Here is a 24,411-nt window from a genome sequence, read left to right as displayed (position 1 = left end):
GGACTGGCTGTGGGGGGAGATCATTTGAGAGGCTTATTAATGCGCCAAGGAGAGGATCTGATGAGGGTCTGGCCTTGGGGCTGTGCTGATGGTAATGGAGGGATGGGAAGGGTTTCTACCGCGTTTCCCTGAAAATAACACCTACCCAAAAATCAGCCCCAGGTGAGATCGTCAGTCGGATTATGTATTTAGTACATTATGACGATGTTCCAGAAGAAGATGACAGGACTCTATCTGAATAAATGTAGATTATTGTACATGAAAAAATAAGACATCCCCTGAAAATATGCCCTAATGCCTCTTTTGGAGCAAAAATTAATACGTATAAGACCCGGTCTTATTTCCGGGGAGACACAGTAGGAGTTTAGTTTAGTTTTCAGGATTTCAGAAAGTGGAACTGATGGACCGGTGATTGGTATGAAAACAGAGCAAGGCTGGTTTCTGGGCGCCTAACCCCATCAGGGGACGCAGGCAGGGGGAGGGGGCTTGTCGTGGAGGGGTTAGGAGGCCCATCTTGGGCCTGTGGAGGGTGAGGAGTCCGTGAGGCACTCAGGTAGAGCTTTTCTGGAGGTGCATGGATATAAAGGTCGAGAGCACAGAAGAGAGGTTTGTTCCAGAGCCACTGAAAAGCTCTGAGAGTGTGTGCATGTGTGTGTGTGCACGTGTGGATCAGAGCAGTATTCGGTCGGGTGTGTCTGGTACCTGTGTCAGGTGAGCCTGGCTGGGGATGGGCAGGGAGAGCAACCAGCAGGAGTCTAATGCGCCAGTGAAAGGTGAGGGTGGGGGCTGTGATGACCTAGGAGTGCAGTGGACAAAGGCCAAGGTGGTTCTGTGCTCCTGGGCCAGTGTCCTTTGCTGTCTAGAGGAGATAGATAAATCCACGGAGCTCGTGCGACGCATGTCGAGGGTCTGGACGGTACCCCTGCTCTCTAAGGGAATCTCTGGGGCCTGGCGAGTGTGGGTCGCATTGTGGGTGCTCAGGGAGTGTTGGTTGAAAGCAGTGCTGTTGCCAAACGCAGGAAAGGCACTTCGTCGCGGGGGTGGAGATGTCCGGAGCGTGGCGGTAGTGGTGGAGTTTGGGTGGCGGAGAGCTGTGCCGGTAATTGCTGCGGCCAGGTGAGCACGCAGGACCGGCACCCAGGAAAGAGGCTGGGGTACACACACACACAAGTGTGGGGGTCCCTAAGCCACGAAAGTGAGCTCTCACCGAGGAGGGGAGGACAAGAGAGAGGAAGGGGGAGGGCACGGGACTGAGCCTGTAGGGGCCGTGATGGCAGGTGAGGGGCACAGGTGAGTCAGCGGGAAGCCAAGAACAGCGGGGAGTAAGTCCCTAAGTGCCACCTCTCCGAAGCCAGGAGAGGGAAACTTGTGCAGGCAGCAAAGCAAACTTGATAGTTTCACCTTCCTGAGCGTAGCAGAACCCAGGTTGGTGGCAGGGGGAACGCCTTTTGAAATACCCGCCATATTCGATTGTCTAGAGGTCACCGTGCTTCCTAGTTGTACAGGTGCTGGAGAGATGGTTGTGCTGACCCGGACCTTCGCACACTGGGGCCAAAGAAATCTGACATAGGCTCCTCATGAGAGCCCCAAGGTTTTCCCGAGGGCCTCTTCCACTAGCCAGGACCCCCAAATGGAATGTGATTCAGTGTCAGAAAATCATTGTATACACAGCTTTTGGGGGGCTGCAGCTCTCAGGTCAAAGAAACTCTGTGTTGTATAGATGTGTGTGTAATACATGTAGCTACGTAGAGGCTTGTGTGTGTAGGTTTAGAAAATGGGAGAGAGACAGACAGATAGGAAAGAAGGGAGTTGTGTTCGTCTCAGGGTGTGTGTCTTCCGCCACCGGAGGACGTGTGCGGTGGTGGTGGCGGTGGTGCGTGCATCTTACGCTCTGTATTAGATCACTGCAGGTATTGGTCCTGCATTTAGCCTGAGTGTGTGTGTATCATGGGGAGGCATAAAGTATGATAAATCACAGTGTGTGTTTCTGGACTAATGCTAACCCCGAAGAGTGATTGCACAAATAACAAAATGCGGTTGGAGGTAGGAGGACAGGGTGTGTGCTTGCAGGCCTGCGTGAGTATGAGCAGCTGTTGGTGTGTAGGCATGCGTATCGTGGGGCCCACATGCGTGTGTGTGTGTGTGTGTGTGTGTGTGTGTGTGTGTTTCCCCACTGGGTCTGTATGTTCGCAGGATGTGCTGTTTCTCTTCCCGCCTGTTGTTTCTCTAAAAGCTCCCAGTAGGTGGGCGTGTCGGAAACGTTTGGAAAGGGGTGACTTAGTGCCCTCACAAAGCAGGCCAGAGCCCAGCCTGCTCCCGGAGTCATAGCTTACTTGGAGAAACTGCCTCCATCCTGTCTTCCTTCCGTTGCTCTCTTGACCCCGTTGGCGAGCCCCAGGCCGAGGCCCAGGCTGGCCCCACTAGGTGAGGGCTAACTGCCCAAAGGCTGTAGCTTGGGCCCAGTCTGGCCCACTGAATTTTGACCCTCTCCCACCACTGAAGTGGCCCATCCAGCCTGGGGGCCCCTGGCCTCACTCAACTGTTAAGAAGGCATTTATCATAGAATCACAGAACCATAGCCAGAGGGGCCTTGGAAATGATCTAGTCCACCCCTCCCACTTTTGCTGAAGATGGACTGAGGGCTCAGAGAGGTTAAGTGACTGGGATGGGAGTCACACAGCACCTTGAGGCAGAACTGTGTTTTCTGATTTGTACACACATGACTTTTCTGCCCTGAGTGGGTGGGGTGTGGGGTGTGGTTGGGTCCTGTGTACAAAGGCTTCGGGTGTGAGTTGTGTGAGATTAAAAGTGTCTCTGGATCGATAAGTGCTTATGTGTGTCAGTGTGTCACTGAGCATGAGTGTGTCTCGGGTAAGCCCCGGGTGAGCGTGTCCCCATCTGTCTCAGAGACGCACTGGAATGCAGGGGAGGAGCGTGCCTGGGAGAGTCAGGATGCCTGACTGCTGCTCCTGGCTCTGCCTCTGATTCTCCATGTGACCTTGAGTGCTCACTTCCCTCCCCTGGGCCTCAGTTTCCTGAAATGTAACATGAGGCTTGGGTCCTCTCGGACTGTGTGACCCGGTATGTGAGGCACTGACTCAGGAAACGCCTCGCTCTCTGCCTTGTCCCCAGCAGAGCTGTCCAGACTGTGTGACTCGTGTCAGGGCCTGGGTGGGCTCCACTCGGGGACCCTGCACCCATCACGCCCCTTGGAGCCCTGACCTTGGTATCTTCGCTAATTGCCTTCCTTTTTTCTCCTTCTCTCTGCCTCACCTCTTCCTGAACCTCGCTGGCCTGTAGAGGAGCACCCCATGGAAGGTGAGTGATGCCTTTTGGTCACTGGGGTGGTGGATCAGTCACTGTGGGGTCTTATGTGAGGGGGTGTCGTTGGCCACTTGCGGGCTCCCTCCCCTGCCCATGCCCAGGGAAGGATGTCTGGGTGTCCTCTTGGTGGCCTTGGCCCCACCTCTGGCCTATTCCTTCTTCTGGTTTGCTGGGGAGAACTGCCAGGCAGAGGGCAGTCCCTTCCACTTGCCCGTCTACAGTGCCAGCCTGCCCACTGGCCTTTCTTCTTCCATAGGGAGGAGATGGGGAGTGGGATTGGTTAGTTCTGAAATGCCCAGAAGTGAGTGAGGAGACACAGTTTGGCTCAGCTGAGGAAGCCTAGAAAAGCCATGCTGCCGGGCTGGGGCGGGGCTTGGGGCGGTGCTTGGGTGGAATCCCCTCTGGGGTCTGGAGAGCAGGCAGAGGGTGGGGGCCAGTGTCCTGCTCAGGGGCTGTGGGTAAGTGGCAGCTTCTCCGCTCTGACTGACACTTGCAGCAGGCGCCTGGCCTCTGGCCCACGGGCCGGTAGGTAGGGGTGGTCCATTTCTTCCTTCAGCTCAGGACAAGGGCAAGGGGGGGGCATGCCTCTCTCTGGGGTCTCTCTGTCCATTCTTTCCCTGCCTTCTCTTTCTTTTGCCTTTTCTCCTGTGCTGGTTTTTCTGCAGGGCTTTGTCCCCAGACCTCTTTTTCTGTCTTGTTTCTGTCCTTCCCCAGGCTCTGTCTGGGCTCCTGCCATTCTCTGAACCTCCCCCTAGGTTTGGTTTACCCTGTTTCTTTTCCTCCTCTGGGATAGACTAGATCAGGGAGAGGGAAGACAGTCGGATGGTCCAGACTTGGAGGCGGGGTTGCAGGTGAGCTCACAGGGGCACCTTGGAGAAGGCAGGCAGCAGGATGGGCGGGAGATGGGACCCAGTCAAACCTGCCCGCGTTATCTTCCTGCAGCAGCAAGTGGGAGAGGAAGGGACAGAGGTAGCCCTGGGCTGGCAGCTGCCGGGGCCTGGGCTCTGCCCCGGGAGGAGCGGGGGAGAGCACTCAGGAGGCAGGAGGCCTGGCAATCAAATAAGAGAGGGGCTCTTGACCTGAGTGTGGGGCTGGAATCCATTTTTCCTTGTGGTGTCCACGGTTTGGTTGGTCTCTTCTCTGTAGATGTCCTCAGGTCCCCTGGTCCTGGCATGCAGGCACCCAGGTGTGTGGTGTGTGTGTGTGTGCGCGTGCACATACGGATCTGCTGCTCTCTGCTGTGTGCCTCTGTGCACATCTGTACACACAGGCCGTGTCCATGCATCTGACTGTGTGAAGGCGTGTGCGCCTCTGTCGCCATGCCCTCTGTGCGTGGCCCACATCGCTGTGCCCCCTTAGGAGTGTCTGCATCTGTGTCTGCATCTCCGTGTGTCAGTGTTTACCTCTGTGCATGTGAGAGAAAGAGTCTGCATGTCTGGGTGGACGCAGCCTTCTGACGGCTGGAGATAAGATTTAGTGCTGATGTGACTTTTACTTGCTCTTGATGTCATGTCTCCTCCGGAACAAAGGGAGAGATGAAGGGAGGAAGAGAGGGGAAAAAGTGTGGAGGAGAGAGGCTTGGGGGAGGGAGGAGGGGACAGATAGACCGGAGGAAGGGGAGGGGTAAGTAGAGGTGGGGAGAAGAAGGACAAGTGTGCAGGGAGGGGAGGGAGGAGAGAAATGGGGAGGGAAACAGCCAGGCCAAGAGAAATGAGCAGGACGGCTGCTGGGGGGAGAAGTGGGGGCCTGGGAGGGGGAGAAAAGGGAACAGTTCTTTTCCCAGCAAGTAGGATAGGCAGGGACGTGAAGGGAAGCTGGGCTTGGGGGACAAGGGAGGAATGAGACCCCTGACGCCGCCACCTCACCATTTCTTGTGGGTGGTGTGTCTGGATGTGGGCCTGTGTGCGCCGGCACGTCAGGGGCTGTGAAGGGGAGTGTGTCTGAGGCTGAGTGTGAGTGTGTGTGCACACCTAGGGAAGTGATGCCTCTGTGTGTCTGTGACATGTGTGCTCTGTGTCTCTCCATCTTGTCCCCTGTCACCGGCTTCCTTCTTTCGATGCTGGTCGTCTTGGGATTTGGGCAGGAGCTGAAGGGAGTGAGACTGAGTGGGGGTTGGGTTTGGCATGTGGTAGTTTCAGGGGTGTGGGCTGGGCCCTCCTTGGTGTTACTATGCTCTGGACTCCGCAGTTTCCCCTTCGGGCCTGAGTGCCCTGTGCCTACACCCTCTTTTCTCGTCCCTCCACGCTGTGTCTCGGGCTTAGCTGTCTCCCAGGAGCCCAGCCGTCCTGCTCCCCAGCTGCCAGCTGAGCATCTCCTTTTGGGGATCCCAGCTGCCCCGCCTCCATCCCCCCTCCCAGCCTCTTGTATCAGGGAGAGAAGACCCCGAAGCAGCCCGATAAAGAGCCCTTGGAAAGGACCCTGGGTAATGCCATCCATCACTGCCAGCCTCTTCTCTAGTGGTAGGAGGGGGGGCTAGTGCCACAGGTGGATGTGGGGAAGGGAACACATACCGAGGGGGAGCTGGGCATGAGGAGGGAGCAGAGATTTCAGGGCCACGTGGAGAGGCAGGCGTTAGGGAGAGAACCCTCAGGCCAGGCTGGGCTGAGCCGCAGGAGGAGACGGGGCAGGGAACTGGCCTCCCCTTCACCAAGATGGCTGGTGCTGTCACGCCTGAGGGAGCTGAGCAGCTGGTTGCTGTGGTGACAGAGGGAGAGTGCCGCATGCTAATGAGGCTGGCTGGGAGCTGGGCAGTGGAAGGGTCTGTGAGGGGAGCGGTGCCACTCCCCCCAGTAGTACTGGCCTGAGGAGGACATAGGACGGGTCCATGGGGCACTGGCTCCCAGGCCTGGACTTCTAAGGGTGGGAGCCTGCAGGCAAGGCTATTTTGTGCCAAGAAGACATGGATGAGGGGTCAGGGTCTGCATCTGGGTCCTGGATTTAGGGCGTTTGCAAGAAGATGCTGGGAGTTCTTGGGGGAAGAGTGGTGGGAGGCGTTCAGAGCAAGGAATAAGACAGTCCAAATGTTTGGGTCCTCCCTTTTGGTGGCTAAAACCTGTGTCTTCCCAAGAGCTGTCTGTCCTGACGAAGCGCTTGGCAGCTGTGGCCCCTCCCGCAATGGCCTCAGACCCAGCAGTGGGCAGAGACCAATGTCTCTGAGAGAGGAGAAGGGAGCCACGCGGACCATCTGTCCGCACACACATCTCCCACGGGATGCAGGCCATGCCTCCCTGGCCCCCTCGCTGCCTCCCTCCTGAACCCAGGCATCCCGGACCTCAGCTTCGTCCCAGGGACACCTGGAGCTCTTTCCCTCAGATTTCCGTCCTGGTCCTGCTTCTACCCCAGGGCCCACCTCTCATTGCCACAGCAGCTGGGACGGTTTCCAAGGGCGAGGAGGGATCCTTCCCCATCCTCTTGGCCAGACTCCACTGGTGCAGGGTGGGGGGGCGTGGGAGGGCTGACTGCAGTGTGCTCACTGGTCACCTCAGGCCCTGGGGCCGCAGCCCAGCGCTGGGCTGGTGCTGCCAGCTTCTCTGGAGAGAGGTTTCCTTGGCTGGTGCCCTCTGGGGAGTGGGTTCCTGGTCCAGTGGGTCAGAGTCTCTCCCCCTGAGTCTGAGTGGTACCCTGGGTCAGGGCTGACCATACCGTCTTAAGGGGCCAAGGGAATGCTGGAAAAATCCCAGCTGCTCCTGCTCTCAGTTTTGGATATGGGGCTTCTGTAGTCCATTTTCAAAGTTCAGCGTTTGGGTCATCTCAGAGAGCCTGGCCTGAGAAACGGGGTCCGCAGGACATTTGTGAACAAGGTATTTGACCTCTCAGAGCTCAGGCCTTCTGCCCAATGGTCCTGGCTATGCTCTTTACTCCTTGCTGTCTGAGCGTGCTGGCCTCCCCCCTCCATCCTCCCTATGGAGAAATCCAAGCCCCCATCCTTGCTCCGGTGTCCCCCTAGATTCTGCCTTCTCCTGCCTGCTTTCCTACTCACCGTGTCCTCTTGAACCCCAGTTTCCTTGTAGGACCCAGGTGTGCAGGGCGCCTGCTCTCCACACAGAGGCTGTGTGAGGGGCAGCTGGGAGGATTGGAACTGGACAGACACCTTCCCAAAGCTGCTTTGGTGGGGATTCCTGCTAGGCCCAGGCTCCTCCTACTCCCTTCTTCTCTGCCAGGGTCATAGGGTAACAGGGATGGGGCGTGGGGGGTTGGAGGTCCCCCTTACCCTCTCAATCCCACGCTAACAGGACACTCTCTCTCTCTCCAGGTGGCTTTGATTTTTGTGTCGTGTTTTATTTTCTCCTCCATCCGAATCGTTTTTCTCGTTGACCGTTTTTTTTTTCTCTCCGTCTCCCGGAAGAAAAAAAAAAAGAAAAAAAGAAAAAGGAAAAAGCAGCCCTCCCAGCCTCATGCTTCTCCTCCTTTTCCTTTTTTTTTTCCGGCAAGAAGAAAAAAAAAGAAACCAAAATCTCCTCTCCCCCTGCAGAGACTCCCTGCCCCATCCTTCCTCTGGTTCTGCCTGTACCCCCTCACCCTCTCTCGTGCCCCTCTTCTCTCTCTCTCTCTCTCTTCCCCTCTCCTGCCCTCCACCCTCTGTTTCGGCATCGGGCCCCTTTCCTCAGCTTCTGGGCTGGGGGCCTTCCCGATGTCTGTCACAAGTTAAAAAGGGTTTTTAAATTGTGGCAGCAAAAACTTTTTTCTCCCCTCTCTCCGGCTGCTTTTGATGACTCGTGTTTTCTTTGTTTCTTTCCCCTTTTCTTTCTTTTTCTTCTTTTTTCCCCCTTTCTTTCTTTCTCTCCTTCCCCTTTCCAAGGTCCGGCTCACCTGACGTTAAACAGCGAAGGTATGGTTTGAAGTTCTGGTTTGCTTTGGATTGGACTGGATTGCCCCCAACCCGCACCTGGATTTTCTGTTCCTCTCCTGGTTCCCCTTTCCCCTCCCCCACCGGTCCCCTCCTTCCTTCCCTTCCTGTCCCTTCCTCTGCCATGTTCTTGTTGGGGGTGCTGGGGTGGGAGTGGGGGATTTGTCCCTGTCTGTGCGTTCCCCTCTCCCCATCTCCCCAACACGCTCCATCCACCCTCATCTCACCTTGGTTTCTGACATCAAGAGATGTTTGAACTCCTGCCGTTGTCCCCAGTCACCTTTTTGCGTTTTCCTGGTAGTGTATCTTGCTTTGTTTCTTTCTCATGCTGGTATTTTATTTCCTTCCACTCATTCTGATCATTCTTTCTTCTCTATGAACCCAAATAAAAAGAGAAAGGCAAGGTCTGGAGAAGGAATTTCAGGCAGCCCCACTCCCCTCACCCTGCTGCTATGGGATGCCCCCTATATCTACATGGGAGTAAGTGGGGAAAAACGGGGGAATGCCGCTGTGGGAGACCCCCTTGCCATAGCGGTCCCACTGCTCGCCCTCACCCTTGATCTTCTGAACGTCTCTTGACTGTTTAACAGATGAGGACATTTAGGCCCCGAGAGATGAGGTGACTTGCTAGTGATTACGCAGCCTTTAATTAGTGGGACTGTTGGGACTGCTCGTCTATTCTAAGCTTCCCTTCGACCAAATCCCGACCATCTTTAAAAGCCCTGGTGTTAAGCAGCTCGAGACAGAGCCCAGGAGTCCTGCCTGTGATACCCCCAGGCTGCCTGTCGCTGAGTCTTTTGAGCTCAGGTATTTGGCCTTCTAGACCCATGGGCACTGCTCCCCTGCCCAGGGCCGTCCCCGGGGGGCTACTCTTCCTTTGGGATGGGGTCGAGTCCTTAGCCTGTAGGCAGGAGAGGCCCACGGGATGAAGACTGGGCTGTGGGCGAGGCTCAGATCTAGAATTTGGGATGGATTTCGGTCTGGAGAGAGAGGGCGTATGATTCTTGTTGGGATGTCCAATTATGGCAAGATGCGTGGGGAAAGATGAAGTCCCAAGTGGAGAGTCAGGACCTGGCTGGTTCACTCACATTCTTTTTGCCTATCAGTGCTTGGTTCTGGGGGTGCTGGCTGTGGCTCCCCTTTGTCATAGATGAAAGCCCAAAGGATCCCCCCATGCCTCCCTGGAAAGGTCCATAGCTCAGGTGTTATTCGAGCTTCAGTTCTGGGGATTTGGGATTGGGGTGGGAGTAAGGGCTCGCATAGGAACTTTTAAAATCCATTCTTCAGTTTCCCTCATCCTGAAGCCATCCCATCGGGTCTGGCAAAAGGTGTGGGTGCCTGGGAGCCAGGCACTGAGCGCACAGGTCACTGCAGGGCGGGTGGAGAGCTTGAGCTGAGCTGGGATCCAGACGTGGTCCCAGGTGCCTGCGGGGGCCTTTGGATTGGAGGCCTGGGGGTGGTGTGGAGTGGGCAGTCATCCCTGAGAAAGGGCTTCCCCATGAATACAAGGAGCTCCAGCCAGGCAGCCCCTCCCTTGCTGTGCGCAGCCCTCTGAAGGCGCAGTGGAGGGCCAGAGAACAAACAGAAACCAGCTGGCAAAGACGAGGACAGAGGTGACATTAAGAGCACTCACTGTGGTAAATGAGCCAGGGGGAGATGGAGAACCAGGTTTTGCCCTGAGGATAGGCAAAGATCCGAGGAGGGGTGTGGTGTGTGACTCCTGGCGTCTTGGAGGAAGTGTGCCTGTGTCAGCCTTTTGAAGAGCAGGAACTCTGACCCAGCAGAAGGGCTGTGAGCAAAGATACAGAGTGGGGAGGAGAGTGAGCCAGGAAGTGGCAGTGAGGGCTCAGGGGCTTCCTGAGGGCTGGCCTGTGTGCGTGCACTTGGGCCTCAGGGGCTCCTGAACCAGCAGACGCCCCTGCTGCTCTGGCCCAGTCTCCCCATCCCTGGGCGAAGTGCAGAAGTCGGCGGCCATGAGTCTGATGGGGTCTCGGGCCAGTGGTCCTTGGTTTGTCAACTGGCTCTTTCCTTAGAGGCCCCGAAGCAAGCGAGTCCCCAGAACAGCTCCCCTCTGCCCCAAGCCTGTACCCCCAAGCAAGAGGATCTCTGCCCTGGAGAGGGCCCTCCATTACCTCAAGGCTGGGGTGGGACTGGCTGGGTAGCCCCCCCCCGCCCCGTGCCTGACTCCCCAATTCTGCTTCTCCAGTAGGGTCCTTACTGTTCTCCGAGGGGGGGGCCGGGAGAGGAGGAGCCAGCGATGTGCACCAGCCAACAAAAGGTCAGTGACCCCACGGTCCCCAGAGAGCCCAGCCCCACCCCCAGGGGAAGCTGAGTCAATAAAGGTGTACCCTCTCTGAACCCCCGGGGACTGGTGGGCCTGCACCCCCCAGGATCTGCCCTGGTCTGAAGTGCCACAAGCCTCCATGTGTTTCCCAAAGCTCAGTTGTCCTGGTGACCTCTGTCTAGAACACTGATGTCTTTTGTGGCAGTTCAGACCCATCACTAGAAAGTGTGTTTCTCTGGTAGCGCGGCCAGGCAGCAGGGTAAGTTCCCTGCACCCCCTCCCCCCCATCTAACCATCAAACGCTAGTTGGCAGATGTGGCATTTATAATACGCATGTATTAGACGCATCACCTAAATGAGCCTCGGGGACCCTTTGTGGAAGGGCTCATTGCCCTGGGTTTACAGATGAGGAAACTGATACTTGCCAGAGCCCCCTGAGGCCAGCATGAAGCCCTTGAGTCTGTCTCAGGGCTGTAGGTTTTAAGCACTGAGGCTGCCTCTCTTAAAAGCTTGTTTTTCCTAAGAAGTTTACAGGGTACTTTCGTAACCCCTCAAGGAACACCAGTGGGTGCCAAGCATCGGGGCTCGAGTCCTGTCTGCATTCTTCTAGTACGTGCTGTTCTGTCGGCCTGGATTGCCGCCACCCTGCCCTCCTCCCCAGCTATTTGGTGTCTATTTCAGCTGACTCTTGAAAAAGCAGCCAGGCCATCCACACTGGAAGTCGCCCCTACTCCCCAGGCAAATCCAGACACTCGGTGTTCCCCTTGTCTACACATCCATTACATGGCTTGTCACATGGCATCAGAACTGTCACTTTACCTGTTTGCCTCCCTCACTAGACCGAGCTCCCTCAGGACAGTGCTTGGGTGTTTTCATTTGTGCTTTACCCATCAGTAGGCGTGTGCTCAGCAAGTTTGTTTTAAATGGGTGACTGGTTTTTGTTTTCAAGGGGCTCATGGACATTCTAACAAATAAGTACAATAAAGCGTGGTACATTCAAAGTATATGAAAAGTGCAGACTTTGTCCAGAGGAGTTCATTTATTCAGCGATCTAGAGAGAGAGGCAGCACACACCAGAAACTGACATAGCAGCGCGGGAGGCATTTATTTGTGGAATGGTTCACAGTTTAGGAAGTTGCACCTGTCTAGATGTCTACAGCAAACTGGGAGGTAGAAAGCTGGGGCTTAGAGATGTTGCCGCTTGGCCAAGGTCACAAAGCTGGTGGAAGAGGCAGCATGAGTGCCCAGGTCTTTCTCACATCACACTTCCTCTCCAGGGAGCAGTACAAGATGTTACTAGGCAGTAAGTGCCAAATGAGCAGAACAGACAGCTGTAGTGCTGGAGAGTCGGGAGGGGCGGAGGGGGACTGGAGACCTTCCCAGAGGAGGGCTCCGAGCTGGGCCTGGAAAGGAGGCAGCTGCTCTGTCCCTCCCGGGGGCTCAGAAATCCAGGACCACAGCAACTGGTCTCTAGCCACATTCGGCTTGACTGGGGACACTTGTGGGGCTCCGCCCTCCCGACCTGGGAGATAAACAAGTATCAGCGGCTACCCACCTTCCTGTGGCGGGGGCTGTTAGGAGCGCTGATGGTTGTTCAGGGGCGGCTGGGAGTTGTAGTTCCCTGATCGTCTGGGCTGCGAGACGGGGAGAGCGCCCCCTGGGGCTTCAGGTCTTCTCCCAGAACTGGTTTGCACTCTGGCAGCCCCCCCACATCTTTACCTGGAAAGAGCCCCCCCAAAATCCCTTCAGATCCTGCTGCCCTCCTCCCCACTCAGGGTCTGTCTCTGTCCTCACCATCCTCGGGTTTCTTTTCCACATTTACTCATCTTTTTTGTCCCTCTCCTCAAATTCTTTCAGGCTCCCTCTGGCTGCTCCAAGCCTCTTTCCATCTCTGGGCCTTCTGGGGTCTCTGGCTGCACTGGGAATTGGAGAACATGTAGACCCAGGCTCCGGAGTGGCTGGCTTTGCCTCCTCGCCTAGGAGACCTGAGGCAGAGCCCAGAGGAATGGAGGAATATCTCCTTTCTCCATCTCGCCTTGGCAGCTGGGGTCCAGTCCCAGGCCTGCCTCTCTCCTTTTTACTGGCTTCTTTTGTTCTGTCCCAATCACTTTTTCACGTGGTTGCCTTATTCTTTTCTTTCTTTCTGTTTGACTCTCCCTTTAATGGTATTTTCTTTGACTGCAGTGAAGGTGAGGGAGTGGGAGGGAAGGCCTGGCTTCTGGGAGGGACTAGTACGTGTGGCAAGCCCAAGGTCAAACACGTTCCTTTTCTGGTCCTTGAGCCCTCAGCTTCGCCACTGCCTGGGCAGCAGGCCTGGTTGCTATGGAAACAGTAAGATACTGAGAAAGCTTTGGCTTCCATTCCCTAGAGGTCGCTGTCCCCCTTCCCTTTCTGGCCCCCTTCCCATCACCCTTACCTGTGCCCTGCCAGCTTGCGCCTTGTCTTTATCTAGACTGCTTCACTCCATCACCTCTTGCCCCTTCACTGCTCTGACGCGTCAGCATTTCCTTTTTGTCCCTGATGGTCCTTTGTTCCCCCTCCCTCCGTGGCCTCCCTCCACACCGGCTCCTTGACGCCTCCCTTTTGTTCCCTGGCACTCCCCACTGGAGCCCTGAGGTAGGTAGAGCAGGGCTTCAGACTGTCCCCACGTTGCCTGTGTCCCCATCAGCCTTCCTGCCCTGTGGCCTCAGGAAACTGGGCCTTGCCAGCTGCAGCAAGTGTGGTGCCAGGCTCTGGGGCAGCAGCTGGTGCCTTGGCATCCGGAGGCAGTGAGGACAGAGTCTCCGGGCAGCCTGCCCGGATGGAGAGAAGAAGCGGGGCTGTTGTGTGCAGGGGAGGGGCATCTGCAGAAAATGCACCCGGAGAGCCCCTGCTTCCACACGCCCGCTGTTGTGGCCGGGCCCACAGGAGGGCAGGTGCCTTCTGAGGGCTGTGCATGCGCGTGGCACTGTGCCTTGCTCCTTCCCGGACCTTAGGCCTCTACTAAGAGTCCCTCTCCCCCCTCCCCCATAAAGGCTTTGCCCCGGCTGTCTCGTTCTATGAGGGGGGCTGGACAAGCCATGTGCTGGGGAGGAGAAGCGAGTCACTGTCAGAGGCCAGGTTCTCTGCTCTCCCTTGCCTCCATGTCCTGTTTTCCTCTGCGTGGGCTCTGGCTTGTGAAGCTGGGGGGCTGGCACCCCAACTTCCCTCAACCGAGGCGTTGGCCTCTCACTTGTCATCGACTTACAGAATATTAAAGGGCCCTAAGGCTCTCCCAGTTATTTTTGCTTCTGCTTAAAAACTGCCAGTGGGTGCTTACACACACGTGCGCGTGTGCACGCACACGTGCATGCAGGAGAGCCAGGCCTGCCCTTGCAGTCTCAACCCTAGCCACCTGCCTGGCACGCGGGGTCTCACAGCCACCCTCTGGGGCCCCTCAGAGGCTCTGCGCCCAAGGCCCACCTGTGCTGTCCTCAGGTTGGAGCTGGGGGTGGGGGTGGTAGGGTGCCTGATGGCCACCTGTGTAAGCCCTGCTGAGTGGCCCGCTGCTACCTGGTGCACACCCATCCCTGTCACCTGCATTGCCTTCCCATGTGTCTTACCCCTGCCTCCCCCACCCCACTACTTCCCCATTCTTCTCATCTGCTCGCAGCTACACAGCAGGCCAGCAAGTCCCATCCCCAATGGTGAGGCCTGAAACTGTCCCTGGGCTGAGACTGGTTGTCACCGAGAGGAGGCAGGAGTGGGAGGTGGGCTGCACTCAGGAGAGCTTGGTGCCCCAGCCGCAGGGGAGGCTCTCCCAGGGATGAGTCAGGTGGGGCCTCTTGTGTCTCTTCCACATCCCTTTGTTAAGGGGTGTGGCTAATGGGGGGCTGGTGGGGGAGGAGGCAGTGAGAACGTCTGCTTTGCCTGGCCCTGTGGCAGCTTAATTGTCAGCTGTCAGTGTGAGAACCACTTAGCAGCCTCCTGCTTTGGAAATGGACACAGGGAAGTTGACTTCTGACAGCAGAGATGGCAGGGTCCAGAGAGGAGGGTGGACAGGCCGGGGGAGGGGAGAGGGCCTGAAGCTTGCAGTGGGGGCCACGGGGCTCCTGCCCAGACTGCGCCTGGGCTGCTGGAGGGGCAGAGGGGGGTCTGACGTACCGTGTCCCACTCAGCCCTCTCCCCTCTCCCCACACCACGGCGTCCAGGCAAGGAGGAGTTCGTGGCGACCTTCAAAGGCAACGAGTTCTTCTGCTACGACCTGTCACACAACCCCATCCAGAGCAGCACGGACGAGATCACACTGGCGTTCCGCACGCTGCAGCGCAACGGGCTGATGCTGCACACAGGGAAGTCCGCCGACTACGTCAACCTGTCCCTCAAGTCTGGGGCCGTCTGGCTGGTCATCAACCTGGGCTCGGGAGCCTTCGAGGCCCTCGTGGAACCCGTCAACGGCAAGTTCAACGACAACGCCTGGCACGACGTCCGGGTCACCCGAAACCTGCGCCAGGTAGGGGGAGCAAGAAGAAGGCCAGGGGCCAGCTGCGTCGGGGGGCAGAATGGGGGTGTGGGTGCGAGGCGTCAGGGCTGGGCGTGGAGGCACGGTTCTGGAGAACATCGAGGGGGGACTGGGGGTTCCAGGGGGGCAGCAGTAGCTGGCAGGTTTCAGGGACCGGGGAGCCGAGCTAGGGAGGAGGCTGAAGAGCTGCCCAGGGCTGGAGCCTGAGGGACGGGGAAGGGCAGGCTCAGATGGTGGCAGTCACTGGGGTTTCAGGGGCTGGGGCTAAGAAATCAGGTGATGTGGCAGAAGGGCGGCTCGGGAGATGCCAGGCGTGAGCTAGAGCCTGGACTGGGTGGGTGGGCCCTGGGGTGCTGCGGGGTGGGGAGACTCTGGCCTGGAGGAGCAGCTATGGGTGTCCCGACTCCAGGGCAGAAAAGCACAAACTCGAGCCTGAGGTACATGTGGGGCCAGCATGTGGCCTGGCCCCAGGCGGGGCCATCCTAGGACTGAGGCAGAGATGGGGTCAGAGCAAGGTGGAGGGGCAGCAGGTGTGTGAGGGAGAGCAGGACTGGAGAGGGGGTTGGTCCCGTCTCTCCTCTAGGCAGCACCCCCAAAGGAGCCCAGGCTCTCGCAGCAGTCCGTGGCTGCCTTTCCACGGCTCCCAGGCCAGCCCATGCAGGAGCTCACAGGAGACTCTTGGGTTGGCCCCTGCAGGCAGGACAGGGCTCTTCTCTGCAGTGTCCCCTCAGCTCCTGCTCCCAGATTCCTGGGCATCAGCTCTGTCCTCTTAGTAGTGGCCTTTTTGTCTCTCACAATGTCCAGGCTGGCTATGGCAGGGGAGGCCATCTCTCTGGCCAGGCTTCTGCTTGACAGCAGCCCCCACAGCTTGTTTCCAGCCCTGAGATGTTCCCGCCTCTAGCAGGGTCCCAGCCAGACCCTTCTTCCAAAGCAGGAGAGGCCACTGCCTCCGTGGTGGCTCATGTCCCCCCCTCCCCGACTCCTTGCCCTGTTCACTCAGAGCCCGCACCCAGGTGCCCAGGCCTTTGCTGGTCCTTCCCTCGCGGGTCCACCGCTTTCTCTGAAGGCAGGGAAGCTCTTCCGGCTCCATTTCCAGCAATCTAAGTGCCACCAGGAGCACAGAGCACCCCTGCCCTGGGAGGCGCTGTCTGCTGCTCTGCAGCCCCTCTTGCTGGTGATCGTCTCGGTGCTTCCTGGTTCTGGCTGTGTGGTGGCAGCTTCCGTTGTCCCCTCTTTAGCACCGTCCTCCTCCCCCTTTTCTCCCACTGAAAGGCTCTTCCGCAGGCCGTCGGGATTCTGGCTGACCTCGCACTCTTCTTGCCTGTTCCTCTTCGACACCGTTGAGCTATGATCTAATCAGGAGCCTCCTCCTGTTGGCCCCCCTCCCTCCCTGTCGCTGTGGGGTCCCCGTGAGGAATCCTGCTGTTCCTGTTGCTACCTCTTGTAGTTGCGCCCCTTCCCGGGTGCCTATTCTTAGTGCCCCTGGTGCTCTGAAGAGTGGCGTGCTTGGTGGGGGCACTCCTCCTCGGGGCAGTGCCCTCTTCGTGTCACATCATTGCCTGACTGGGCTGGAGGGCCGTCCTGTGTTGTCACTCCTGTCTGAGGCAACCTGAGTGCGTCAGGTGCATTGCTCATAGCGTGGTGTGTCACACACATTTTACTGTGGGGGGTTGTGTGGGAGGACTTGCCTTTGGGGCTTCTGGCTTGCTTTGCCTCCCCAGGACCAGTGCTGTCACCTGGCACTGCCTTTGGCAAGATGCTGCAAACCCTGTCTGTGCGTCATTTGGCCAACACATGTATCGTGCATCCCAGTTGGGTACGGAGGGGTTAAAGGCCTGGTCCCTGCCCTCCCAACCCTTCAGCTTTTAAGGAGACAGGATAAGTCTGTTAAAAGTGAGCAGAGCAAAGCCATGCAAGTGCCACCTGAGTGGCAGACACTTTAAATGTTCTAGGAGCTCGAGAGACACCGAGAGGAGGGGGCGGTCTGTGGCTAAGGGAGTTGGAAAGCCACAGTGGGGATGCGACCTGGCCTTAGTGGCACTGAGTGTAGACAGTGACCTGTGGTAGTCTCTTCTCAGGCCTCCCAGAGTCATGGGCCCACGCTGGAAACTGATGGAAACCACTTCCTGTTCCCGGCCTGTTGTACCCAGTGGGGCAACACAGAGTCAGGTCAGGTTGGCCTGAACACAGGCTTTCAGGGCCAGAGGCGGTGTCTGCTTACAGACTTTGATCGAGAGCCCTTTTTAAAAATGGTTTTTTGGACTCACCACAAAGTGAGGTACAGCCCTTTTTTTGTCACTGTGGCCATTGGGGAAAGGTCAGCCTCTGGGCTGTGCTCTGGACTCACTGCTGTCACCCCAGGCCTAGCCTGTGGCGAGTCCATCCTCACCAGGCCCTTTGAATGCCTATCTTTCAGGGCTCCCGTGAATAAGTCATTGGGTCCTGTTGTCCCTGAGTAGTGGTTCTCGCTCAACCAAGGGTGGTGTGCCCCTCCTCCCTGCCCAGGAGACGTTTGACAATGTCTAGAGACATTTTGGGTTGTCACAGCTCGGGGGAGGGTGCCACTGGCACCTAGTGGGTAGAGGCCAGGAAGCTGCCAACCATCCCATAGCAAAAGTGGTCTGGCCCCAAAGGACGGTAGAGCCGAGGTGGAGAAATGCCGTTCGGACAAGTTCATATGGTGTCCAGATGACATCCTCGGATCGGAAAGATCCTTTTGTGATCTGAGGGGTGATGTTGGGGTGGGGTGGGTGGTTCGAACCAGTGTCCTGTTTCCCCAGGAGCCAGAACCAGAGCTAATATAAGAAACGCCATCTGCCTCCCTTACAGGGTAGAGGCAGGGTCTGAGAACACGCCGGGCCCACATCGTTTTCCCCAAGTGATTAGAACGGCTGGAGTCGGGAGGACGTGCTCCAGAACGAGCACAGAGGGGTTCTCCCTTCCCCTTGGTTCTGCAGCTGCGGGAATGAGTCAAGAGGCCAGCTCCAAAGACTGGAAGGAGGCAGAATGCTGCCCCCGTCCCCCTCCCTGGAACTAGATAATTATCCCTGAAACAACAGTTCGGACTGGAGGAGGCCTGACTGAAATGGCACCTTGCTGTCACCTTCCTCTCCCTTCGAATTCAGCCTGAGGCCACTGTGACTGGAGGTGTCTCTTGGGGAATCTTTGCGGGAATGATTACCTTTGAGGATTCCCTGAGGCGTATGTTAATCCTCAGCCCACTCTTCTCCCATATGCAGTAACTTCCCACTGCCGTGCAAGCCAAGTGCAACCCCATTTCATCATTAGCCAGAACCAAATTTGGAAGAAGAGCTGGCTACCAAAGTATCACGGGGGGCCGCCTCCTGCCCAGCTCCCGTGACACTGCTTCTCAGGGTGGAAATTTTCAGGAGAGCCCCTGGGCCCCAAGGAGGGAGTCCCCCAAATTGGGGTCCACCAGGCATGTGGGAATCCCTCCCCCACCCTCTGGACCAGGCCACTCTTCCTCCCTGGCAGCTCATGTGTCCTGCCGTGGGGCCTAACTGTGCTCCTCTGCCTACTAGGCCTGTGCCAGCTTCCCGGGCTCCTGCCTTATTCCCACAGTTCTCCCACCGACACCTTTCTGCCCCGTGGAAATCCTAGAGCTGGGGCTTGAATCGGACAGACTGGGTTCAGATCCCAGCTCTGCCACTAGTTCGAGTGACTTGAGGCAACTTACGTAACCTCTCTGCGCTTAGCTCCTCACCCGCAACGCGAGAACGAGCCTTCGCTCACGGACTGACCTGATCCCATAACCCACGTGAGCGCTGAAGGGCTCGCTGCCGGTATCGTCAGCGGTGCGATTTTTTCAATCCATTATTAGCCAAGTGCCACCTTCGTCATAAAGCCTTCTTTGGTCCTCACCCGTCAGTCTCTCTTCTTTGCTATGTTCTAGCCTTATCGTCACATCCCGTCTCTGTGGTCAATATTTGTGTTCATTTCTTCTCTCTACTTCTAGGTGGTAAACTCCTTGAGGGCCTACTACCAGCAACTAGTTGTTTTTCCAGTGTTTTTTTTCTGGTTCATTTGGGCTCTGTCTTGAAGCGCATTGGTGAGTTTTGGACATACGAGCCTAGAACCATCTTTTGTCCTCAGGAAAAGACCCCTATTCTCTTTACAGGAGAAAGCCTCTCCCACCCCCTCCTCTGAATTTCCACAGGCCTGTTGTCCCTCTTTCACCACATGTCTCAGATGGTACTGTCACATCTCTCCTCCACCAGCCCGAGCTCAAGGGTCTCATTTCTTTTTGGTATCTCACTAATTTTTGTAGCAATCCTGTGAAGTGGGAGGCAGTCTCACTTCACCAACGAGGAAATTTCACCAACGAGGAAATAGAGACTCAGAAGGTTAAAGAACTTGCCCGAGGTTATCTGGTTAGGAAGAGGTAGAACTGGAGGTCTGTCTGACTTCGAAGCCACTCCATTTCTCTGCCTCCCAGGGTTGTCGTCGGTGCAGCGTGCAAAGGCGGCTATAGTTCGTTTTGTGGTTCTGCCATTCTTGGATCTTCCCAAATCCTGAAACCATCTGAATGCTCTGCTTGTCTTGGAAAACAGGCTCCTCTTACCCCTGAGTGGAGTGGCTGCCTCCTTTTTTTGTCTTGAGCTTCTCTTGCTCGAGCTCCACAGGGATGGCTTGCATTCGTTCTTTTTGTGATTTTTGTGTGTAACCCTCTCTTGGCTTTCTTGAGGGGCTGGAGCTACTCCCAGAGTTCAAGGTGGAAATGGGGTTGTTCAAAGGCCAGGGGAAGTTACCACTTGATATAATGACTGACTTCTCCCCTCCTTGACTCGATGCCGTCCTCGCCCATCGGGCATGTCATTCTGGTGTTCCTGGGCTGTTTCTGTGAGTGCGGAAAAGCCTTCACTGCTCATTCGTGAGTCTGAAGACTCAGCCCTCCACATCCCATCATTTGGGAAGGCACAGGCTGCCGTGTCACTGGCCACCAGGAATGGGTTCCAGTGGAAGCTCCACTCTAGTATTTGGCCACAGTTGCCCCCTCGGGCGCAATCCCCGTGGACTGGGTTCTGGACCCACACTCCCTGGGTCTGGAGGGGCCCTGTCTCACCCACTCCAACCTTGCTGATTTTCAGAGGAAGCCTGGATCTCTGGACGCCTTCGGGGAAGGCCCAGGCTTTAAATTCACATCTCTCTTCCCTCTCAATCTTGTTTCTGAGTTTGCTCTTCTACTTGTTAAACAAGAAGTCATCCATGAACACTAAAACTGATTTTTTTCGTACTTTAGTTCCCACAACCAGTTCTAATTAAAAAAGAGTAGTAGCTGGATTTCCCTCCAACGTCTTTTTGTTTTTTCTGCCTTGTTCGACTAGCACAGTGACATCAGGCAGCTGTTACCTTTTTTATGTAGCTGCCTGGGAGCTAAGTGTTCCTCGTCCTGACTAGTTGGCCTCTTCATTTCGCGACAGACCTACTGTCCGGTAGTACTAGCCCTCCAATCACCCGTTATCCCCTTGCTCCAGCCATTGGCCCCGTAGTTAGACTCTCGGCCTCCTGCTATGCAAAGTGCTTTTGCATCACTAATAATTAATATTGGTTATTCAGCACTTCTAGCTGCTAAATATTGGCTTCTGCTATTTTTAATTATACGAGGCCCTTATTAATTGTGTTACTGAATTAGCCCTGTGCCCACTGGTTATAATAACTGTCTAACTAATGGATCTGTCCTTAGAATACCTTTCCTTCTCACAATCACTCTCTCGGGTGTGCAGTTTAGTATTTAATGGACATCAAGCAGTTGTGTCCGTCCGTCTCTGATACTTTTAAGTGAAGCTGCCTCAGTCCCTTTGATATCTCCTCCCCAAACACCAGGGTAGTTTTGAAGGTGGTTGTTGCTGTGTCTTTGGCCATGAGAAGAGAAAATGAACAGAGCCATATGGGGCTGGGAATTCTAGAGACTGGGGTAGAAGAAGCTGACTTATAGCGTAGGGAGGAGTTTAGAGGTAGGTGAGCCTCTGTGTTCCTTTTTATGCTATGGTATGTTGGGGGGTGAATTTCTGGTGCTGGCTGTGGGGAGTGGAGGCTCCGGGGTCTATAGCTGTGCCTGGAAAGAGGCTGTGCAGCCAGGAAAGCCTTGCCATTTCCAGAGACTGGCAGGGGTGGTGGTAGTGGGTACTCAATTCTTGGAGGTGTGGTTGCCCAGAGGAGCATAAGAGAATGGACGTGGGGCGATTGAAGAACCTGGGGAACTTTCTGGGAAATGTGGGCTCTGAAAAGTGAATCTAGGCAGGCAGGAGGAGTCAGCTATGGGTGGGAGAGAGGAAGGAGAGGGAGGAGGGTTTTGGGTGATTAGATGTGATATACAATGAGCCCTCTGCCAGCCCATGGAGGGCAATGTTTCCTTTTCCTCGTTCTGGTGGCAACTCGCTCTTTCTGCCTTTCTCAAGGAAGAGAAATGGGGCGGGGGGGGGGGAGAAAGAAAAAGAGGAGCTGCCCCTCCCCTCATGACTCCCTGGATCTTTTTGCCTATCCTCCATCCTCAGGAAAAGCAGACACCCATGTATATCCCTTCTACGCTCCTTGGGAACCCCCTCCCTTTACCTCCAAATGAAATTGCCTCTCATTCTAGCCACTCCTGGGATTCTCTAGGGGTGTTGGTGACTTCTCCCAGCCTGACAGCCAGCTGGCCCATCACCAGCCAGTTAACCCATTAACTCAGCATGGTCATTGGTCAACCAGTTGGCCAGCACCAACTTGCTCTTTAGCCAGTTCTCTGGCAAGCCATCTGATTGACCAGTTAGCCAACAAACCCACCTCTCCATCACCCGAGCCAATAGCCCATCCCTTTCTTACACCCCTTGCTCCCCTCCCTTCCTTCCCCTCAACTCCCTAACATTTCAGCCAATAGGACTTACTAATACTGCATAATTGGGTCTGCTTCTTAACCCCCTACCTTCCCTCTCTCACCCTCTGTTGGAAAACCCCGTTGCCAACTCTGTTTGTGTTACTAACACGCTTATAACCCAGGGGACCAAACAATGGGCAGGGACAGGTGGGGCAAGGTATGAGTGAAAGACCGAACTAACCTTTCTGTCTCATCTGCGGAATGTCGGCCATCTTTAAGTCTTTGCTTTCTTGGTCCAGTTCTTTTGTTGTTTTCTTCTCTACTAACCAAGGTCTTTAACTGTTTCCCCTTCTCTGCAGCTGGCTCTTCCTCCGGGAGGGGATGGGGGAAGAGGAATCCAGTGGAGGGGTCGGGGAGGGATTGGGAGAAGAAGGGATTTAATTTTTGTGTGTGTCTTATTTCTCCCTCCCATCATAATTTAATTTTCTTTAAACAAAATACTTTAGTTGAACCTGAAGTGGGAGGGTCTGAACAGACAGCCAAATACATATGGGTATATATTTTTCCTCCTTCCTTGAGTTTCACAGTTGGTCATTTTATTTTTCTTTTCTTTCGTTCTGTTCTTTTGTTGTCTTTGTTGTTGTTTTTTTTTTTTTTTTTGACCCCTCCACCCCTCCCCCATATCTCCGGTGAAGCACGCAGGGATTGGACACGCTATGGTAAACAAACTGCATTATCTGGTAGATATCACTCTAATTGTCTTACCGTTTGGTTTGCCGTGGGTTTTTTTAACTGTTCGATTCTCCCTCTTTTGTTTCCTTTCCCTGTTTGGTTTTGGTTGTTTTGCTCTTCCAGTTGTTTTTTGCGTCCTGGACAATCTTTAGATTTTGCTTCTCTCTCTTTTAGTTTTCCTCTTTCCCTTTTCTTTCTTTTTTGGTCCAAACTCAAATCCAAACGACAAATGGAAATGGAGGAATTTGGCCTGTCCCTGCCCTAACCCCTGACTCCTGAATTCGGATTTCTGGCCAGAGGGACCTGGGGGCAGGGCCCATGTTCATTGGCTCTGGTTAGACCAGCCCCGATGCCAGGCTGCTTATTTCTGTTGCTTTATTTTATTCCTTTCCCCCCTTCTCCCTCGTTTTTTCTTTTTGATTTAGTTTCTTTCTTGGTCTCCTGAAAATCCATGGAAAACACCATCCCATGACATGCTACGCTCTGCTCACTGTCGGCTTCCGGACAGGCCCCTCGGGTTGGGGGAGGGGGCTGGGGGTGAGACCTCCAGTGGCTGCCAGCTCAGGCACGTTCCCCAGAGGTGGTTGGAAATGGCCTTGGGGGATACACAGAGCCCCTCCAAATCACCAGTTCATACCAGTTTTGGGGCTGTTTCATGCTGGCTGCCAGGGAAGAGGTGACATTCCCCTCCCTCACTTCTCAACCTTGAGGGTTCCTGGTTCCGTCTCCCCCCACATTTTGCATGGCACGAATGGTCTTTTTCCCCACCAGGGACAGCGTCCAGTTTCCCCCACAGCTCTGCTGCTCTGACTAACACTGTGTTTCACACTGTCTTCCTTCCCCTCCATTTCCCCTCCCCTCCTGCCCCCTGCCTGTCCAGCATGGCCTCTGACCCGGGTTGGTTTCCTTCCCCATTGAGGGGGTGAGAGGAGGAGGCCTGGCAGGGACCGAAGTTGGGGTAGTTGGGGCCAAGCTCCTCTGTTTGGGTTGGGCTCAGTCCCGTGAGTGTCGGTGTGGGAGTCTGTGTAAACGCAGCTGGTGTGTGTTGGTGTGTGGGTGCGACTGTGTGTAAATGTTGGTGTGACATTTAGGGGGTGTTAGTGGGAGACTGCACAGTGTTTGTGAGACTGCTGGTGAGTGTGCGTGTATAAACGCTAGTGTGAGCTAGGGGCTGTGTTGTCGAGTCTGGTGAGGGCTCTGTGTGGAGGCGGTGGTTGGGGCAGGAGCAGGCAAGGGGCTGAGGCTGGCCCCTTGCGCCTGCCTCGCCTCACCCGGGAGTGTGTGCGTGCAGGCCCTGCGTGCGCCATCCCCTGGGATTCCCTCATGCCTGCGCGGTCCTGGCTCTGCCGCAGCAGGCGGTTAGTCATCGCCTATTAATAATGCAGCGTGATTGAGCACCAGGCTGGGGACCCTGTCTGCTCCCATGAGGCCCGAGCTGCTTGGGGCAGCTGTCTGGCCTTCCCAGCCTCCCAGGTCTGCGTGGCTGCCTGGCTGGTGACGAGGAGGGAAGCACGACAGCTAGGCTTCCAATCGGAGTGGCTCCCCCAACTCCCCAGGAGGCGTTACCTCTGAGGCCCTGTGTGGCTTGTCCTGAAGCTTTTGCAGCTCTGTGTTCCTGCACCCACAGACCCATGCTAACCCTGCCCTCTGCCCCGAGCTAGTGCCCGTGGGCATAGCCATCCTAGCCCAGCCCCATCCAAGGCCTCACCTGGCCACTCCCAGTCATCCCCTTGTTCAAATGGGGCCTTTGGGGGTCCCAGCACCAGCCTCCACAGACTCGCTTCTCCAGCTGTGGCTTCTAGGAGTCAGCTGCTGCCCGTGTCTCAGGCCAGGCCATTGAGTACCCGTGAGGAGCTGGGCATTGGGAACTCTTTCCAGAGCTTCACTCTGGGGACAGAAGGGAACAAGCTAAGTCCATGTAGTACACT

General features: G+C 55.9%; 1 protein-coding gene across 34 annotated transcripts in view; it reads left to right on the top strand.

Moving 5' to 3' along the window:
- The window catches only part of NRXN2 (neurexin 2), a 104,935-nt gene that overhangs the window by 18,671 nt on the left and 61,853 nt on the right, over positions 1–24,411 (top strand). For 12 of the 34 annotated variants that reach the window (XR_012497627.2, XM_074336612.2, XM_074336605.2 and 9 more), the window contains 5 exons: positions 3,301–3,318; positions 8,123–8,152; positions 10,377–10,448; positions 14,624–14,925; positions 22,447–22,491. Coding sequence is in view for 33 of the 34 variants with exons in the window: in XM_074336612.2 (XP_074192713.1) it covers positions 3,301–3,318; positions 8,123–8,152; positions 10,377–10,448; positions 14,624–14,925; positions 22,447–22,491 (467 nt within the window). In the remaining variant the exon portion in view is untranslated. The remainder of the gene's footprint in view (positions 1–3,300; positions 3,319–8,122; positions 8,153–10,376; positions 10,449–14,623; positions 14,926–22,446; positions 22,492–24,411) is intronic. The other 22 variants (XM_074336590.2, XM_074336606.2, XM_074336601.2 and 19 more) reach the window with 11 other exon arrangements.

This window comes from Rhinolophus sinicus, chromosome 14 (assembly GCF_057876585.1).
Source record: "Rhinolophus sinicus isolate RSI-liver-muscle chromosome 14, RSI-T2T, whole genome shotgun sequence".
Lineage (NCBI taxonomy): Eukaryota > Metazoa > Chordata > Mammalia > Chiroptera > Rhinolophidae > Rhinolophus > Rhinolophus sinicus.
The sequence above is the reverse complement of the archived record's forward strand: the minus strand, read 5'-3'. Positions and strand labels throughout refer to the sequence as shown.